This window comes from Nelumbo lutea, chromosome 5 (assembly GCF_056320005.1).
Source record: "Nelumbo lutea isolate HS-2025 chromosome 5, American lotus-T2T, whole genome shotgun sequence".
In the NCBI taxonomy this organism is placed as follows: domain Eukaryota; kingdom Viridiplantae; phylum Streptophyta; class Magnoliopsida; order Proteales; family Nelumbonaceae; genus Nelumbo; species Nelumbo lutea.
The window spans coordinates 21,807,654-21,829,157 of record NC_142688.1 but is presented as its reverse complement, the minus strand read 5'-3'; the positions used below and the strand labels follow the sequence as shown (position 1 = coordinate 21,829,157).

The following is a 21,504-nucleotide window of genomic DNA, read 5'->3' as shown; positions in this document are numbered from 1 at the left end:
TCCGAGACGTAGGTGATGCAAATTAAACCTACCAACCTAATTTATTTTAGATATTCTTTATTTTCCTTCTTTTAGTTTGACTTCCAGAACATAGCGTAGGAGCAATGCATAACGAGGGTGCTGTAATCATTCACAATTTCCAGACCATATGGCCTATGGGCATATCAATTTTGATCAAGCCGGACCAGCCGGATTAGGGCATATAACTCAAACCTGACCGTATCAACCGGACCAAGCCAACCCGAGTTTCAAGGCTCTGTGACCCGTGTGGGCCCAATAACAACTAACTTGGTTAATCTGGGCCCAATGTAGTCAGCCTTTGCTTCTTCGTTGGATTGGGCCTCTCTGTTGATGACTGATTGACTGCCCTAGTGAGTGGTGACTCATCAGCTGCAAACTTCAGTCCACTTATTGGTTGTGATGAAGACTGAAGAGCAACTCTGCAACAAAACATTTCAAGCAATAAAATATGATGAATTAACAAGGCAACTCAAACGGATAGATCTCTACGCTATAAAACGATCGGATCCAGTTGCATCCGTATCCACATACGATAATGAAACAAACCTTTAGATTCATATTTGCATTCAATTATCATGTAGGATTTTAGATTGGATTCAAATTTAATTTATAATCATTCTATTGTGTTTAAAATAATCAGAAAATAAATAAAGTATTTTTAATTTATGTCTATATTAAATGTATATAAATATAAAATATTAAATTTATTAATAATAAACTTTATATAATTATACATACTTATATTACATATTTACATAAAATACTAATTTTTATCGGACTCAAATTTTAATCAGATCAAATAGGGTTAAATCGGCATCCAAACTAATTATTAATCAGATGCAAATCTAAAATTTGGGACATGTAGATTTGGAGTAAAAAAAAAAAACAATTTTTCAAACTTATTCAAAATGGACTTATTACCTAAAAAACACTTATTCGGGCTTATTTTCAAAATGCATATAAGTGCTTATTATTGGTATGGTCCCAACCTAAAATAAGTACTTTTTCCAATAAGTGTCTAAAATAATACTCTAAAATGGGGGCTGAAACTTATTGTTTACTCAAATTTGTGCTCTACAGCCCAATGATCATAACTCAAAAGCAAAAAAACTTGTCCGAGTGATGCCTAATTTTTCTATTTGAACAATCTTAGGAGTGGTTCTCTTCATGGGCACTCTTCTACAGAATAATTAAAATATTCATACATACCTTGACAAACAAATATAAATCTCATTAATGCTTAAAGAATAACTAATTTTAATAGTCTAGTTATTAAAAGTTATAAAACTTAAAATCCATGTTAGTTTAACAAGTGGTGAAATTTAAACCTTGAAGCTGCACATGATTTTTAAGTGTTTTAAATAGGCTTGTATTTGGTTTGAAAGAAAAGGTGAAGAAAGAAAAGGAAAGGTAAGAAAACCTGTACAAACCTTGTATAGAATTTTCTACCTTTTCAGTCAAACCAAACACAGCCTAAGGATAAATCTATTATTCCAGAAAGCTGAAAGGTATGATATGGAAATAGCTTTGACCATCAAAATCCGACATGAATTTTAGGTGTGAGCAAAAAAAACCAAAAAATCGGTTATCGAGAGTACCAGTTCAGTTTCGGTTTATCAATATAGAAAATCAATGGTTAACCAAACCGACCGGTATACATACATTTCTATATATTTTATATATTTATGTATATAATATCTTATATATATATATATATATATATATATTATTTATTTATTTATTTATTTATTTATTTATTTATAATATATGATATATTATGTATTAATTAAAATATAATATTTAATATATATTTTTATTTTTATTACCTACAAATATATATATATTATAAAAATTAAAAAACTACAAAATTCGACGGTTAACCGAACCAGTCAACTGGTTAACCAACTGGTTTCAGTTCAGTTTCTGTTACTGACTTTTCAAAAACCGGTTGTACCGGTTTGGTCCAAGAAAAAGCCCCACCCCCACGGTTCGGACCGTGAGCACCCCTAATGAATTTTGATTATTACAACTTTTATGTTAGGGGTTGATTGGTTATGAATTTTTTTATTACCACGTGCATTCAATGCTTCCCTAAGAAGTTAAAATTGCGTTTATGGCATATGGGTGACTGCATATGGGTGTCATTCACTACAATGACCACAAAGCACAACAAGAAGGTCATAGTAGATCTGGAGTCTTGACTCAACTTCCTTTATACACCAAGGCCTTGTAATTCTGCAGCACACAACCAGACTAATGCTGCACTGCCTTCTATCCGTAACTCTGAAACTTGGTGTACCACCCCTATTCCCCTAAAACCCTGAACAATCAATATTCAATATCAAAGGAGATGAAATGCTAATTGTGATTGGATGAAATGGAATCTTCTATGAAAACATTAGCTATCAAGGTTTAATAACCTGTGGGCTAGACTATCAACACACACGTGAGAAGTTTACTCTGCACTGCGTCCAGCACGTATCAGCCTCATAAAACCAACTTGTAAGTGGAAAGAACCTTTTCGGCAAAAGCAAGGGGTGCTTAAAGATATTTTGTTTTGAACCACTTTTTAACTTTCCTTCTTACTCAAAGTTTCACAATTTTTATAATCTAATAAAACGAACATTCTGTGATCGATAAAAAAAAGAACCTATTCGAAAAAACATTTTTTCAAAATTGGTCAAAGGGTTTCTAAAAAATAAAAATGTCTTGGTGATACTTTTATCATACCGAAGAAGAAATGTTCATTGTAAGATACTTTTATCATACCGAAGAAAAAATATTCATTGTAAACAACCAACGTTCTTGTTTAATTACCAGTGTGCGCTGCAAGGGCTGTGAGGCGAGTATAAAAAACTATTTTTGTGAGGAGGAAATCCAAAACACCCCACATCGTGTAAGAAATCCAAAGTCCTGCTTCCTTCGGTCATCATATCTTGCCGGATTAAATCAAGCAGACGGCAAATTGATCAACATAAATAATGCTTTCCGCTGAATTCAACATAAATATTCAAAATTGACCAACAATTGACGCAAAAAAGGAAACTATCGTACAACTAAACATCTATACTACTACAAGTCTACAATTATCATATTAACTTGTAAAGCAGATTCCGGATTGGCCTTGCGAAGGAAAACTATGAAAATTGTCGTTTATCTGATTCTGATGGGCCTTGCTAAGCCTTTTTCTTTCGTTAATAAACAACCAAATCACATGGGCTCTAATTATATAAATATTACTCCACAAAACCGCGTGAGCTGAAAACTCAGTGCCTGCTTCTCTATAAACGAGGGCCAAAAAAAATTCGTAAATGAACCTTTACAGATTTTTGAAGACAATGTATTTACAAATGCCTATGGACCACTTCTAATCTTCAACAGTCTGAATCTCACCCATCATGATGCGGTTACTAACAACATTAAACCCTAAAACTGATGGGCTCACTTTCTTCCCTTTCTTCCCCTTTTTCTTCCCTCCTTTGGTTGACCCATCAAGACTTGCCGCCATATCTGCCTCAATGTCCCCAAGTCCTGCACTGTCAGTATTTACATCTGCAGCACCAAACCCAGTCAATTTTCTATCATTCCGAGATTGGAAAGCAATCTCAAGCACATCCGCTGGTAAGAGCTCCTTGTAATTGAGGAACCTGTCTATAAACTCATGGTCAGGATCAAATGAGCCAAGGTTTTCTATCAATAGTGTCTCGGCTTCTGGTGTTGGTTGCTTCAAACAAAATTCCAGGAAACTTGTATCTGCTAACAAGTAAATCACAAAAAAAAAAGTATTTAGAGAAGAAAACAGGATAAAAGAAAGCAAAACTAAAAACCAGTGAGCCTCTCAGTTGAAGCCCAGGATTGGATAATATCCATCAGTGATCTCTGGTTTACAAGTTCGGCAATATCCATGACAAGCATACGTTCAACTGGATGAAGTCTAACCATCAGATTTACCAAAAGTGATAAATTAGGTTGTTTGATTTCTGGCCAGGGGGGATGTCTTGAGCAGTTTTGCAGTCTGTCAAAGAATGCCCATCATTAACAACCAATGTCAGGGTAACTCTAGATTCTTGACTTCATGTCAATGCTTTCAGGCAGTTGATCAAAGTTGAATCAACAGCTAAAGGTTGGGACTGGTCAGGCAGTCTGTGAAACGTGCACAGTCAAGTCCTGCACCACCATAACAGCCATAGGTTGTGTTTGGTACCATGGGCTTTTCCTGCCTGAAACGTTTTCGGTTGATCAATATAAATTAGTAATGTGTTGTCACATCATAGATGAGGGTCACGTATGCTATAATGATTATACTTAACCCCCCAAGAAAAAGAAACTTCAATCTGACATTTCAATTATAAACGCCAATGATCAGTCCAAAACATGCTTTTAAGGGTATTTTTGTTTCAACTATAAACAGCCTTAAATAATGGTTCTATGCCAATTTGTATTGATCAACCCAAAATTTGAGGTAGAAACATCAGTAGTACCAAACACAACCATAGTTTACCAACAACACTTAATTTTGCATCAGAACACCCTACATTCTTCTATAATGTGAAGGGTTTGAGTAGGTCACTACCAGGGACAACATCATTCTACAAGTTTTCTCACATCCTTGCTTATGGCAGTAATCAATTGAAAAATGCAAACACTTGAAAAATAAATAAATAAAAACTGGGGATTAATAAGAAAATACCCTTTGTGCCAGTAAGCCTAACAGATTCACTCTCACACCAATCTCTGAAGTCCATCGCCTCTGCAAAACATTATTGAATCCCAAGAGATAAGTGAAGTTCTTGAATAAATAGGGTATGCATGCTTAAGAGGCCCACCTGAATGCTTGTTTATGTTGTCTCTCTTCCCTTTTAGGGATGACTGAGAAACAGAAGGCGAGGATGAAAGAGCACTGTCTGTAGGTCTGCCAACAGAGGACTTCTGGCGAGTTGATGACCCTCCCACAGTTCCTTTTACAGGAGTGTTCTTTGATCCCCAACTGCTCTGTTTTTCTAGAGATGGGAAATCTGACCTGGCCACAAGAAATACAAGAAACTAATTAGACTGAGTAGAACAGCAAACTTAAGTGGTCACAAAAGAGAGCCACAAGCATTAAAATTGAGGAGCACCAAATTCCACAAGCTCCTATTTGTTGGCATAAAAAGGATATTTGAATGATGAAACTACTATGACAGATGATAGCAGTATCAAAAGCTGCAGAAGGGATTACTGATCAAAAAGAATGTGGTCAGAAGGAATACAATAACTAGAGTTCAACCACATGCAGGAATATGCTGCACCAAGTTTGAAAGAACATGAATAATCTAGGTATCAACTCAAAATGAGTCATTGCTTCCAAATACACTTTTATCACAACTTTGTAGCAAGTCCTTATGATAGAATATGCTCTAAAACAAAAATCCATAGTCTTGTCCACCATTCAGTAAATTCATCTAAAGATCCTGTGAAAAGTTAATCTATCCAGATGCACAAAATCTGAATGAGATGACAACAGCCACCTGATAAAGACATCCCAACAAATCTCCACATTCTTTGACCATGCAAAAGCGGGTGAATCATCCGTCCAAACCAATTTTGATTTTGTTCCGTGATAGTAACTCCTAGCAACCAGGCATATTAGGCCTTCGAATCCTTTATATTGAGTAGGATACAGTGTGACAAGAGCTACTTTCTCCCATTTGAAGTTTTATTATGCAGGTCAGAGATGTATAGTGATCTTAGTAAATTTATCAAGTCCATCATGAATGCCACAAATATGCACTACATAGTGCACTTGTTGAGTGGCGTGTGCATTTACATGTATGTCTGTGTGTGTGAGAGAGAGTGAGAGAGAGAGAGAGAGATTAGTCAATGACTCAGTTGGATAAATAATGAATGGATCTAAAACTAGTTAGTTGATGCATATCTCTAGAGCTTTTTCCAGGCCAAGGGGAACGGTGAATGGAAGTTCTTGGTCAATAATTTTAAACTAAGAGAGGAAATTCTGGGACTAAAAGGTATATGGTGGGTGAAATAGACAAGGCTCCCGAAGGGAAAATTTGAATATGGACAAAAACACTATTACATGCTCAAAGGAATGGACATATGCGAGGTTATTCAGAATAAGAGCTTCAGAAGAAAACTTTTGTGCAGTAAGCAAAAATTTCAGAGAAGTGTTCAGGTTTCAGAATCATAAGGAGGAATAGAATTAGATCAAAAATATATGAGTGGTGCCTGCACAATGGACAAGTGTTCAGATAGATAAAAAATTGAGACTAATGCAGTAGATAGAGAGATTCAAGTAGTGAAGCATTTGGGTGTTAAAAGGGGGAAAGAGTGTGCAAGGAAAATATTTTTGAAGTTAGGGCACATACGTGCAAGAGAGAGATTGTTAAAATCTGTGAAATCTAATAATTTTCTTAGGTTTTTCCCCGACCTTCCCAATTCTAATAATTCCTTTGAAACCAAATATGGCCATAAAGATTCAGAATCTACAAAGGTGGACTGATATGCAGGGTGGGGTATGAATAGAAAAATAATGATGGCTTGGTTTATGGAAGTGTAGGGAGATATTAAGTGCTACTTTGGGACTGGAAAGAGCTCTTACATTGCACATTCCTTAAAAAGAAGAAGGTTAGATTTCATTTTACAAAGGTATTTCTTGTTGTTTTCATTTACCGTAAATGTGGGGGTTGATCATTACTTTTGGGACACTTAATTTACTAGGGATCAAGAACTTCATGATGAGATTTGGATTGTATGAGTTTTCTTTAGGATAGGGAAATTGATTGTTAAATACCTGGATCTTCTTGGTGATTTATCATCACCATTCTTGTACTTTTTCTTTTTTTATCTTAATAGATTATATCAATAAAAAGAAAAGAGGGAGGTTAGAAAGAAATAAGTAGGGAGAGAAGAAAACAAATGGACAGAAGTTTCGAGGTGGTTATTTATTAAAAAAAGGTTTTGAGGTGGTTGTCGTTTTGATGTCAGACCAAGGCATTTACCAACATGCAACATCATATAGTAAAGATGATAATAATCAAGCATATTATTGCCTTCTAAGTAGGCAAATGGAAGGTATGGAAATGAGAACCAGAGAGAAGTCTCTAGTCTCAATTATGTTATACAGAAATTCATGAAAACCAATCATCATATTATAGTAAATTCCACCCATAACTTTAAAATAAACAGATTATATTTAAGTAATGATCACAAGAGAAAGGGGGATTTATAACAAGAACAATGACAATGATGTCACTGAAGTCCTTTCAGTCAAAGGGGGATTTATAACAGGAACAATGACAATGATGTCACTGAAGTCCTTTCACCTAGATGCAGCCTGATAAAAATATAATGACATCTTTGAAAGCACCCAAGACAACAAACCATATAGACAGAATAAACACTAGGGATACCATAAGGTAGTCAGAGAAAATAAATGTAGAAAGAGTTCCAAAACATACTGTTTGGGCTCATGCTTTGATTGATCAAGAGGACCCCAGAATAGATCATCTTCCACCTTAGACTTTGACTGGGACAAAGCATAGGAATTGGTCTGTATGGGAGATGCAACCTTAGATGGAGATGATCCAGAAAGTGACCATGAAGATCCATTTCCGCGAGTGCTCCGGGTTGACTGTTGTTTCTGGGGAGTTGGAATCTGGGTCTGGTGTTGAACTGAAGATGCCTTTTTTTCTTGCTCTTTCAGGATGTCCCTTAAGGATGTAGGCTTAGTAAGCTTCCCTGTGTCAGTAGACCAAGCTGGAGCTGGTGCAGGGTTTGTGGCCTCCCCTTTCCAAAAGACAAAATCTCCCAAAGAAGGGCCTATTGGTAGAGCAGGCAGTACATCCTTTTCCAGTTGTACCTGACGAGAATTTCTTGCTTTCTCAACAGGACTTGATGCAACAGAAACATCAAGGGAAGCAACAGTAGCCGAGGCCTTAACTCCTACACCCTTCCCCTTTCCAGACTTCTTGCGGTTCTTTTTAGTGTCCTTAGCTTCAATAAAGTCATTGTCATCTACTGAATCAACTTGAGTGGTAGTACCAGGTAGTGAAGGCAGATTAGAGAGATTATCAGACACCTCCATAGCTGTCTCATTAGATTTTGCCAAAACTTCTTCTGCCAACAGATCATGTAACTGGCTCTTCTTGCTCTTCAAATTTGTAGCACCTTCAGATCTCCCAGTAACAGGTTGTGCACTAGTAGCATCTTGATGGTTATCTTTAACAATTTTAGGCTCAGTATTGGTGACAACCCCAGCCCAAGCAGTTGAAGAACTCATGGAGATAACAGGTGTCACGATCTCAGAAGCAACTATTTCTATTTGTGCCTTCCGTTGCTCTTCCTGTTGAATCTCCAAGAGTGACTTTGGCTTTACACCAGGAGCAGGTTTCCATGTTCGATGACTTGAATTCATTTGTGTACTCTGCAAAGGCACAGGTTCAATGTTTCTTGGTTCACACTTGCTTTCAACGGATTGAACTTCATTAGTAGAAATGCTTCTGGGTAATGAGCTTTTAACTTCCTGAGAACCCAATGTTTCTAGAGTAGGTGTCCCATTTCTAGCATCACCTGTTTTAGTTGAGGAAATTCCATTAAGTTTTTCTTGTGCATCCGTGTGCCCTTCAGATTTTGCGTCCATCAAGTGTTTTCCCTCATTTTCACATTGCTTCAACTGTGGTGAAAGAGATACCTTGGGTATTCCCTTTGTTTGCTCCGATGAAGATTGTGCTTTTGCCGCCTTTTGCTTTCTAGACTTCTTTTCAGAATTTTTCTTTGTTTCACGTACTTCAGCACCTTTTACTTCTTTTATCTTAGGAGATTCATTTTCACCTTGTTCTTTCTGAGCCTGAGGTTCTTCAGGAAGATCCAACACCAGAACCTTCACATCATTGTTTTGTTCAGCCATGGATACTTCATCCTTGTCAGTGCATGAAGGTGGTACAACAGGATGAGTTCCTGGGCAAACTGCAGGTACAGAATTTGCATAGCTTTCAGTGCTAAGAATAGTGACAGGTTCATCAGTTCCATGCATATTCTGCAATGACTGCTCTTGAGTCACATCAGCACAGATGTCTGAAATATCCCCATGCATAAGAGGAGGCTCCTTCAAAGGCTTTTCTATCATCTCCATTGAGGGGGAACCATCATCAATCATCCCTTGAACCACCTGAGAGTCAGTTTGTTGAATGTCATCAACCCGTTCTGGCAAAGTAGCACTCCAACCTTTGGGAGAGTTTGTACCATCAAAAATCTGGTGTGGCAAGAGTAGAGAAGATGCATCAGAACTGCTGTAACCAACATCATGTGAAACTTGTGAAGGCAATGTTGCAAAGTTAGATGTCTGAACATCCTGTAAATTGGGAACAGGTATCTGTGGGTTAATCAGAAACATCTCATGCGGAGACCGAAGCCCACCATGATCAGCAGACGCATTTCCTGCTGGCATTGCACCCACAGGTATATTTACAAAAGATGGATCCCCAAAGTGATGGCGAGACTGATGCTCAGACAGAACCTGAGAAAGCAAGTGTTGTTGCTGCCGCAAAAGCTGCTGCTGTTGTTCCTGTTTTTGTTGTTGCTTAAGTAACAAAAATTTCTCCAGCAGCGACAATTGTGTGGGAACAGGTGGCTGGGATTGTAACTGAAGTTGGGATAACAGGTACTGCTGTTGTAATATATTTAACATCTGCTGATCTTGAGGAAGTCCAGAAGAGAGTAATTTATCCGGGGTTATGATCCCAGAAGGATGATCTGCAGTTTGAACAATAATACCTGATAAAGATGGTTGATTCTGTTGCTGCAGTCTCTGCTGTTGAATCCCATATGCAGCTTGCTGAGGGAAATTCTGATTATGATGCAAATCCATCTTATCCTGACGCATCTCCAAACCACCTTGGACAGGAAAATTTGACCAACCAATAACTCCATTATTGACAGCAGAAGGTGACTTGTCAGACGAACCTTGTAGCACAGATAACAAGTCTACATTCTGAAGATGAGGAATTTTATGAGGGTTGTCAACCATCGAAGGATGAAGCTTTGAATGTGGCAAAGGAGAATCAGGGATAATTTCTGCTTTTGGTAACATGGACGGTGCATCTCTCCCTGGCCAATATGTATGAGGATTGGATAGAGGCATTTGCTGATCCAATGGCGTTCTCTGGGCCAAAAGGTAATTTAGGTCACTTAAACCTTCAACTCCTGTAGGAGGCACACCACCAGAGTTATTTCCGATAAATCCCTGCATGCCTAAAAAACAAAACACCACCACTAAAGTAAGACAGCTGCACAAAAACAAGTTTTATGAAGCAAAATCAATAATAAAAGCTTCTTGCATGCCACATCTTGTAACACCAGAGTTTTAGGCAAAAGCGAACCTTCAGATAAAGAAAATTTCTCCAGTGGAGAACTGCTAACATTACCAGACATCAGTGACTCCAAAAACCTATTCTCAGCCTCAGTCATCGACTCCTGCCTGTTCCTTGGTTCATTCTTTGCAATATCAGTCTCACCCGAACCAGCATGAAGCTTTCCAAGGCTACTAAACTTTGGCCTATTTAATGTTTCTGAAATGTCATTCTGTTTTGGAGCACTAAAGCCTGGTGGAGGCCTTGCTTTTGCTCGTAAATGTGGCATGACATCCCCAAGCAATGAGAAAGGAGTGTCAGGTGAAGCATTTGCAAGGCGAACCTGCAAATCTATTCCAAAATATCCAGCTTCAAACCACCCAATAAGATCAAGACCAGAGAAAGGACCTTGAATTTCGCCTTGTGGATCTTTGTAGTACAGGGATAACTCCTCTGGGGGTGGCTGTGACAGCAATTTTCTAGCTTCCCGCTCTCTGTCCAGTACTTCAGAAGGTTGCCTTTTAATCATGGAATCCCGGCCAATATCCTTGTGAAAACTTTCACCAACTTGCCAGTGTGGTTCATCCTTATGGTAAGACAATGGATGTGCAGAATTATTCTCCCATTCAGTATCCCGATCCTTCTGTGGATGTGACCATCCCATGTCAGAGGATTTTGACCTAACCTCAGCTGGGAAATCTCTCCAACCATGTGAGGGCATACGTGTGGATTCTCCCAGAGACTGAGATCTCCATGGGATGCCTGGGTTAACAAAAGAATTAGCCTGAACACTCCCCTCCCTGCCAACTCCAACCTCATCAACCTTCCTGTTGGGATCACCGTCTTCCCTAAACACTGCACAAGGAACACCTAAAAGATATGTGAGAAAAATGGGCTCAGCAGGTAACTACTTACAAAAGGCATTTGTCATCATTGTATTTAAGAAACCAACAAAGTGCATAGCATATGAAGAATATGTGATTCCAATGCATATTGCTTGGATATCAAAATGGGCGTCATAAATACAGCACCTTCTACATTAAATCTGTTATCACGGCATGCATGAAGGTTCTGAGTTGTTTCTGACTTTGACTCAGACTCAAATTGATGCCTTAGCTTTTCATGTGAAGCACTCTCAGAATAATCCAAGTGCACACCTTTTGAGTTGTCAGTGCTGTCATCTTTACAATCATCATTTTCAGATGGTAAATCTTCTCTACTACCTGCTTAAAAAGTACACCAAATAAATCAATGTGAACAAAATTTCACAAACTACTACATAGAGATGCTTGTACGTGTTTCATGAATAAATGCATTACCAAACATGGTTCGTCTTGATTGTACCAAGTCTGTTGAATTCCGTCCAACAGATCCATCTTTAGAAATTGAAGCAGTACCACTAGTTATTATATCCCCCTTATCAATTCCTTTCAAGATAGCCTATTCAAGAAGAAATGCAATTAAATCAACCACTAATAACTGTACAATCCTTGCTAAAAAAAAATATAACCCAGATTACCAGTTCCTCTGAAGTAGGTGCAAAAAATGCCAGGGGCTCCAGTGGTTCTGCCTGTGTAAGAGAAGGTACTTCTATAAACCCATCTAATGGCTTTGTGTTTACATCAGTCATCCTGTATACATCTAGTAATTTGTCCTTACTATATCGTAAAGGGGATAGCTCTCCATGGACACTTTCACCCTTATCTGACACAAAACCCGAAGAATGAGAATAAGAAATACTGCTCACGGTACTTCCCACAGAGCTGACCCTTCCACGTCCAACAGATGAGTTTGAAGGAGAATTTTCCCCTCGCCCCCTGCTGTAGCCAAAAGCAGGAGAAAGCTTGTTAGATGTTAAAGTTTGGTGATAAGGCTCTCCTCTGCTTCTACTCTGGGAGGAGTTTGATCGCCATGGCCGATAATAATCCCCCTCCCGGTCCTCCTTTCCATGATTAGTCAGATGAGGCAATCCTTTATCACGAGACATCTCACCATCTCTGTTAGAATCTAGCCACTTCTCACGCCAACTGTCCGACTCCTTATCTTCAGGCCCCCAACGTGTGTTCCATTTGCTCTCTCGGCGTTGCTCATAATTACTTTCCCTGTTACTTGAATCAATCCACCGTTCAGATGGGCCACGACGTGCTTCCCCGGAATGTCTATTAGAAGGGTTTTCCATCCACCTATCCATCTTGCGGGTATCACCAACATCTTTCTCCCCCTCCCTCCAACGATCTCTGCGGATCAAGGAATTAGTATCTCGTTCCTCATCACGCCAGCGGTCACGACGACCAGATTCTGCATCAAGCAAGGATGGCCTGAAAACATCCCTTTTCTTTTCAATATCATGTATTTCCTCTCCATTTCCTGATGTTTTTGAGCCATCTGCACAACTGGTATAACCTGGAACTGAACTGACATGTGATTCCTGTATGGCAAACAAACAGAATACATACTATGAAGCAGTATTAAGCAAAAAAGTAGTTACACAAACCACAGAGAAAGGAATGGTACGCATCTCAACATCTGAAAACAGATAATAGCTACAACTTCTTCAAGCTAAAATCTATACATGTTGCGGATTTCAGAAGGCATCATAATTTATGGCAACCAGTTGAGTAACTTACCCCAGCTACTATTCCCAGCTTATTCTCCCCAGGCTTAGGCAAAAGCCACTGAGGTGAAAGAGGGATAGGGTTATCAGATGCTTGCACATCTGCAGAAACCAAGCAGAAGAATGAATACATTAAAGATATTTAAAAAAAAAAAACATATGGTAAAAAGAAGCAAGGAAGCAACCAGTTGCCACAAGTATTTGAAATTTTCCCTTCCATTTGAAAAGGAGAAAGACATGATACTGTATTTAAGAATGTCTTGGGACAGATGAATTAAAACAGAGAATATAAAAAAGGGGTGCATACTGATGAAATATAAATGTTATTCTTGGGTTACACAACCAGGGTATTTTGATAAATTTGTACAACATCACATAAATATAAATAGTAGAGAGGCACCCATTATTCTTTTTGCTCCCTCAAACGCTTCTTTCTCTTCTTTCTTTTCTTCTATTATCTTTTATTTTCTCATCAAATCTCGCATAACAGCACAAACAAGTAATAATAACATATATACTAGAAATCTAGAATACAAGTCATCTCATGAATCATACGTCAACAGTCTTCCCAAGGCATAATGTAGGTGACAAGTTGTTAAAGCTAGGCCCAAACATAAAAAAGAAAAGGTTTTTGGCTGGGGTGCTAATAAAACACAGGAAAACCGATATGTATATATATACATACATATACACACATATATATATATATATGTGTGTGTGTGTGTGTGTGTGTGTGTGTGTACAGTTGTATATATTATATAGTATATATAAATTATATCATTATATATTTAATAAATTATATCATATATCATTTATAGCATTTATAATATAATATACATATTACAATTTATTATATATTAGACATTATTTATAATATATTATATTATATATATTTATAGTACTTATACTATATATTTACACATGTATTTGAAGTATATATTATCAATATGAGAAAACCAAAAGACCAAAGAACCAAACTGGTCAAAAACTGACCGATCAACCGATTGATTTAGTTCAGTTTTGGTTTGGCATATGGCAAAAACCTGTGGGATCGGTTCAGTTCAAAAATATGCCCACAGTTTGGTTTACTGAACCATGAGCACCCCTAGTTGGGGCAATGGCAAGGCCTAGATGGTGCAGCCAACATATCAGGTTTGGATTTGGGGAGTTAAGACACTTTAGCTTCCCTCCTTTGTAAACTTCTTCTTTAATGAAATTTACAGTTATTGATCAAAACATACATGTCAGGTTTGGATTGGATATTTGCCTAGATTTGCAAAGGTCATACAGTTCTTCCCTCCTTTGGTAATATCACGGATTCAGTAAAGCAATCATGTTTTTTATTGGTAACTTAAATGTGTGTATATATATATGAAACCAATCTAATTAATATCTGAATGCGATCCCAATTATGCAATCCTATTTGTTGGCCTCAAATCAGATTTGAGATACTATGTGCCATTAACAGAATGAAATAATAGAATCTTGAACCTTTTAGTCATCAATACACATTACACAACCAACTTGCACGGTACTTAGATTCACATGGAATGATGAGAAAAGATTCTTTTTATTGGTTCTTCCTATTCAAATGGGAATACTGCCTTATACCCTTGCTTTTCTCCCTTTCCCATTTGGTCTAATGACGGAAGGTTTACTTCTCCTTGATGGAGGATGGAGCCAGACAACCATTGATGCTTGATGCATCTTGTTGCTTTTTTGGTTTCTTATCGGTCTACAAAAGAATGTTAACAGGTCTTGTAAACAACACTCTATTATATTTTTTTCTGCTAAGATGTGAATAAGAATTTCCTTTTTTTTCTATTTCTACCGTAACCAACATCTATTGAAGAATTAATTCCGCTTCGTCTATTTTTCTTCTTCATATACTTGTTAATACCTGTGGCTTACTGCTGAAGACATGAATATATTACATTGACAAATCAATTCTCACAACCATTTGAGAAGATTAGAAGAATAATTTCATCTAAAGCTCATCCGTGCCGTTATCAAAGTGGGGGTACTCAAGCCTCAAGTGAACATTTTTATTCAAGCACAACTTATTTGGCTAAAACTCATGCATTTATATCCATCCATAGAGACCCCCAAAAGTATCAGATACTTTCATATATTCCAATAGAAAAGTTTCACGTGTGCCAATAAACATTTCATTCAATGCGCTGTTACAGAAGATATATTAAAAATCAACTATAGCAGTCACAACCATAAAACAACTTACAATATACAATCATATAGGTAACAACCATAGATGAAATGTTCTAATTCCAATAAGAGAACAAACCAATTGTCTTGGCCAAACTGTATAAAAGAGGAAGAAAAAGAACTCATATTTAGCACATGCCTCGCTTCCAAAAACCAACATTCCAATCTAAAAAACAACATCTGGTAGGTATATTTAAAGTTCCACCTATACCATATATCTTCATTAGATGCACTGCCACCGAATGACAGCAATATTGGAAATCAACTCAAGCAGTCAGTAAATAACTGTGGATGCAAAGTTTTAACTCCAGAAGGAGATCAAATCCATTATCCTGTCTGATTTGAAGAAGAAGAAGAAATCATGTGAAGCTCACGCTTTACTTAAAAAGATCATCATTTACATCTAAAAACATTACCTGCCAGAGATAATTTTAAAGTTTTTGTTGACTTTGATCAAACTAGGATAAAAACCCTAGGATACCAATTTGAGAAGCAAAAATAGCAATGCAGGATGGTATATCAATCGATAAATTGGGTAGAGGTCATTCAACCGAACTTATATCACCCACACAATTGAATTGGGAAAAAAAGTCATTCCAAGCGCTGGCAAGGTTGACCACTAAAACCAAGATTTCTTGTTTTGTTTTGTATTGATAAATGTTAAAAACCAATGTTTCATTTGACCCCTTTCTTTACTGATGAAAACATTCCGCCCAATGGTTAACTACCACAGCTTATCCCAACTTGCTCATGGCTTGAGAGAGGACACTAGCTGCATGATTCCATGGTTGTAGACTTAATGGAGGAGAAGGAGTTATTACCTTCAGTATGGCATCTCAGTCAAAGTATAGAGGCCATTCAACCGAATTTGCACCATACCATCAACTTAGTTGAACTGAGGAAAAACTGGTTCCTGTTCTGATTCCACGTAAACACCATTTAGGCAATTTGACTCTAACGTACAAAAATTATAGTTGATTGGGCATATTTTATTTGAAAGAGTAACACCATATTTTGCATTGTGTTATATGCACAAGGTGTTGAGGGAACATCAAAACATGGTTAGCAATTTTGACGTCAATGGACATTTTGCCATGTAGAGATGGAGAAATTTCAGAGTTCACTAATTTTTCTGACATATTTAGAAAATCTAAAAAATCAAGAAAGATTTCCAGAAACATGGAAATAATTATTAAACCTTCAAGGAATCATTATAATTGCAAATTTAAGGCTCAAAAAACCATAACAAATAACTGTATAAATCAAATAGGAGAACGTTGAGACTTGAATATGTTAATTACTTGCCATTTTGACTTTTTCCCTTCTTTAGTTGCTATATGTTTTGATTCATTTGAAAATACTCTTTTGTAGTCATATGCATTTTACTTTCTCTTTTGAATTATAGTGACTTAATAAGTGAATAATATCAAAGTGGTAAGCTAATTATCCAATCACCAATTCCCCGTGGTTCATTTTAGGAAAATGTTTTTTTTTAATTATAATTATTTTAACAAAATGTCAAAAAGTTTATATAGTCTATTAATGGAATCTGAAATATCAGCAACTCCCCATAGCTCTCTTAGGAAAATATTTTAATCGTTTTTAATAATATTCAAAAATTTTAAACCTTAAATATATAGTCTATCAATAAAATCATTGACATATTGGCAAAATACCAGAGATGTTTGCAGGGAAAAGAAAAGATTCACAAAAATAAAAATTAATATTGCCACATAGCAAAATGGGGATATTTCACCAAAATCGCCAATATTGCAAACCATACATCAAAAAGACATTTGTTGTATTTGGCACTTAATTATGCCTACATGTTTGGCGATATTGGTGAAATATCCCCATTTTGCTAAGTGACAATTTGTTGTATTTGGCACTTAATGATACCTACATGTTTGAAACGATAACAAACTACTGTGCAGTTTGTTTTTGTGCAAAAGCATATCATTTCTTAATTCCCAATGTCATGATTTAAGTTGAAGCATTGCAACACCACAACACCAAACACCATGAAACATATCATTCTGGTTAAGGGTAAAAGCATTTTGAACCTGAGATAACTGCCATAACTTATCACAACTTTGCTCATGACTCGTGAGCTAGGGTACTAGGTAACAGATTTCTTGGTTGTACTTTCAACTAAGGAAAAGGATTGAGTTCCCAATAATAGGCTCCAGAAAACCTAAGTCTGACCAAACTCAATAATAGCAGATGCCTCACAGGCAGTTCATAACAACGAAATGCCCGTCATCGAGCTGGCAAGAAGCCTGATACACAAAAAAAAAAAGCATGCGTTTCTGCGCATAAATTTGGAAAGAGTACATTGCTTCCATATGCAGTCAGTTTCGCACTTTTTACATCAACAGGTAAAACAGAAAACTGCCCCGGCATCTAAACATTTTAGATGATAGCAATACATCTGATTCAGTGTAACCTTGGTAAAATTGAAATGAGAGCACAACATCTTGAGGCCCATCGGAAGATAATAAACCATGACGACAGGCTAAACTAAAGCAAGCATGAGATAGCGACTTCCGTTGAACAAAAATAGCATTATCCAACACGAGAAAAAATAACCAAAACCTCTAAAAATGGAAAAGGAAGGAAATGGAAAAAAAAAAATAAACAAAAATAAGTGCGGCATGAAGGAAAAGAAACAAAAATGGTAGAATATTTAGTTAGAAACTTATAATACGAATACTAAACAGAGAAACCTCAAAGAAACAGACAAACTAAACTAGTTAGAACCCTGGAAATGCCATCAGGCTATAATCTAGGTCTTAACAGAACGAAATTAGTAGTTGAAAAAAATCTGTTTGCGCAACTAGGGTTTTAATGCGAATCCAGAGATATATAAAGAAAATACAAAAATCAGATGAAAAATCTTAGCTCCAAAAGAAACGGTCACGGACAGGAAATAAAGAGTAGAGGAAAAAATAAAGGTGTGTAGGAAAAGATAACGAATTTGAAGACAGAGCACCTTTCGGGATCTGCTGAGGAGTGTTGACAGAGAGATGATTGCGAGCATCAGCATTGTTTCTATCCGCCATGATCGATGAACGAGAGTTCGGAAGCTCGGAGACGCCAACGAAGGAAAAATAAATAAACCCTTTTTTTCTCGACTGCTTTGTTCGGAGGCACGAGAGAGAGAGAGATGGAGGAGAGAACACGACGAGGAGGGTTGGGGAATATAGGTTTGGGGGCAAAGCAAAGATAAAAAAGCGGATAGATTGAAAATATATCACCAATCGGCTTACGTTAGCAAACAGACGGAGTTGTTTGACCAAAAACACTGCTACACCGGGTAATGGATTTACTCTTCGATTTTCGCCTCTTTTTCATTCATTTATATTTATCGCGAATACGCAATACGCCCAAACGGCGCATGTTAAGGTGACTAAAATGCGGCTTCTGAACTCGGCGACTTGTAAGTCGTAAGTTGTAACCCTAACTTCTCGTAGGGTATCTTCCCAAAACAAACCTCCTGTCCTGTTAAGGAGTTTTCACTTCTCGCACGTAAAGAGTTGAGTTACTCATCTTTATCTACTATATACAAGAATCACCAACATGACCCCCTCTGACAGTGCTTTCTCTTCTCTCTCTCTCTTGATCAGCGAATGCTTGCTCTCTTTCTTACGGTCGAAGTTGCGTAGTGGTGCAAATGGATCGGATCACCCTTTTTTATCTTCATCCGACCAGACATCGGGTCGGATTCGGATCACCCCTATCCCATCCGATATGTTGTTTGTTTATTTATAAATATATATTTTATGTTATTTTATTTCTTATAAAAAATATGTATGTACATATATGATGAAAACAATTAAAAAACACTTGTATCTTTTGTTTTTAATGATTTATTAATAATTTATTAATTTATAAGTTAGTATAATTTATTAATTATTTAATAATAATTTATAAATTAGTATATTTAATACTTTAATAATAAATTATTATTATTTTGTTTTTTATTATTTATAACTTAATATATTTTATTTTTCTTTTTAATATTTTATTAATTTTTTAATAAAATAAATCAGATTGTTTCATATCCGAAGATCTGACTTATCTATATGATTAGAATTCAAATCGAGTCCTATCATATCCGATCGGATCCGACATGAACATTGTCATATCGAATTCAAATATATCCTCATTCGAACCCGATCCGATTCGTTTGATGTGGTATATTATGATCAATCCATTATTAGTGAGAATGGTATATTTGTGAAGGATAAGGGGCTCTTGGAGCTGGAGGGTCACCTCGCCCAAATGCCTAAATATTTATCTATAGGACACCATATAATATTTGTATATTTTTACTTTATGTTATTAATATTAATATAATAAATTTTATTAGACTAATTATCCATATCATATGTATATAGCTAGTATCAGTATTATTATTCATATGATAGTTTCTTTTTATTATTTTTTTATTTGTTTGGATTCAAATGACACACAAAAATAATCAGTAACTCCACTTTTTCTTCTTTTTGGTCTTATTTCTTCTACGACCAAATATCCTATGTCTTGTATATTTTTCTTTCCTTTTTTTGGGGCGTTCTTATTTTGGATTTTGAGAGGGGGGAATGTTGGTGGATGGGATTTTGGTTTCCACATGTTATTTATTCAGATTTATGTGGTGACCAGGGAAAGTTTGTTTTCATGTGTATCACTTACCCAGATAAGTGACACTCATCTCTAGCAAATAACTTTCCCACCTAGGGGGAAATTGCCAACACTTGAATGGGACAAAAATGTCCCTTTTGACAATTGATGTTTATGGTTAAAATGGCCATTTCCCTGTTTATGTAAGGAATAAAAGAACATAGATAAATGCAGTTACCCAAGTAAGTGCATATTAGGAAAAACTTACCCAAATAACTGAATTTACTCAAATAAGTAACTTACCACAAAGAAAACAGGGCCTTTATGTTTTTTCTCACACAAATATGTATATTTCCTATCTTTTGACATGGGGGTTATACTTATTTGATGAATAATATAATAATCAATAGTTAAATTTATTGTTTATTGATATAGATCCCAAGGAATATATATATATATATATATATATATATTATTTTATTTTAAAAAACTATCCTAAGTTTCACATCTAATCGCCTAGGTTCTCCCCTTGAAAACTATGGCTAGTATAATATTTGTACTTGAAAAAAATAACGGATGCTAATTGAGATGTATGATAGTTCATTGTGAATTGAAAGAAATAGGCACCAAGGCTCGGTTTGGGAAGATTACAAATAAAAAAAAAATGTATAATGCAAATAAAGAGGTTTTGGAGTCACCAATAAGTGCCCTAAAATGGAAGTTCCCTATTATTTGATAAAACTGTCTTCTTGACATTTCCCCAATACCCATAGTCTTGTCTAGTTGGAATATCGAAGATATGTGTTGTTATGTCTATGTCATTGAGACTCTACCGAAGCTTAAAATTTTGCTTCTTAATGTATGAAACGTTAAATTGATGTTTGTCCAAGCTGGCCCCATTGGACTTCAATTGAATACCATTTTTATCAATGTTCTAGTTCAAAAATAGCATTAACCAAACAACATTTTCTACCATTGACATCACAATGACTCGTGGCATTACATGTCACAATTCCAACTTGAAATGGTGATAGTATAAAATGCTATGTAATCATTATTTTTACCTTGTAGACATGTATTGAGAAAGAAGAAAAAAATACTACAACATAGGGTATTTTGTATAACACAATTTGTTCATGTGTTTACTCCTAAATGAATCATGTTTTCTCAAGGCACTGGATGCAACTGCTTTTAATGTTGATCTTAAAAGGATTTTGTGGATGATTTGGACTTCGGATCTTTGTTGATCCGTTTAAGTTTTTAGACTTATATTCAAGTGATGATATAAAGAGAAAATGGAGTTGCACTATGACTTCTCAAAGGTCTATGAAACAATGACCCATTTTTCAATGGGGCCCGTTCCAACGTCCGAACTCAAAACTACATTTGAAACGGTTAATGAAAAGGATTCAATAAACAATAAACTCTCTCTACTATTATGCATATTTGATGGTTAGACATAATCGACATTTTTTTTTAGTTTAAACTTTTATTTTTTTGTCTTTTTGGTTCTCTTTGAACAAAATGAAAAACAATAAATGATAGAATAGTCTTCCGCCAAACTTAACGTTTATAGGTATGTCTAAATCCAATAAAAGTCAAATTTTAAATTATCTCTGTCCCATTTTATATGAGCCCACAACAAAGTAGTAGTGATTACTATAACCATACCCAAAGGTA

At 36.2% G+C, this 21,504-nt stretch overlaps 1 protein-coding gene across 4 annotated transcripts; it reads right to left on the bottom strand.

The window, feature by feature from the left end:
* Nucleotides 1-3,204: 3,204 nt before the first annotated feature.
* LOC148850922 (GYF domain-containing protein) lies at nt 3,205-18,455 on the bottom strand. 4 transcript variants are annotated; one of them, XM_088946828.1, is made up of 10 exons: nt 18,194-18,455; nt 12,992-13,080; nt 11,884-12,792; nt 11,684-11,804; nt 11,396-11,587; nt 10,395-11,219; nt 7,476-10,266; nt 4,848-5,041; nt 4,712-4,771; nt 3,205-3,777 (listed from the first exon to the last, which is right to left on the bottom strand). In XM_088946828.1, the coding sequence occupies exons 1-10, from the start codon at nt 18,261-18,263 to the stop codon at nt 3,389-3,391; spliced, it is 5,640 nt and encodes a 1,879-aa protein (XP_088802954.1). In that variant the 5' UTR covers nt 18,264-18,455; the 3' UTR covers nt 3,205-3,388. The 4 variants fall into 4 exon arrangements, with proteins under 4 accessions (XP_088802954.1, XP_088802951.1, XP_088802952.1 ...); XM_088946825.1 differs by having other exon boundaries at nt 3,205-3,774; nt 18,194-18,416; XM_088946826.1 differs by having other exon boundaries at nt 10,440-11,219; nt 18,194-18,416.
* Between the last annotated feature and the right edge of the window lie 3,049 nt (nt 18,456-21,504).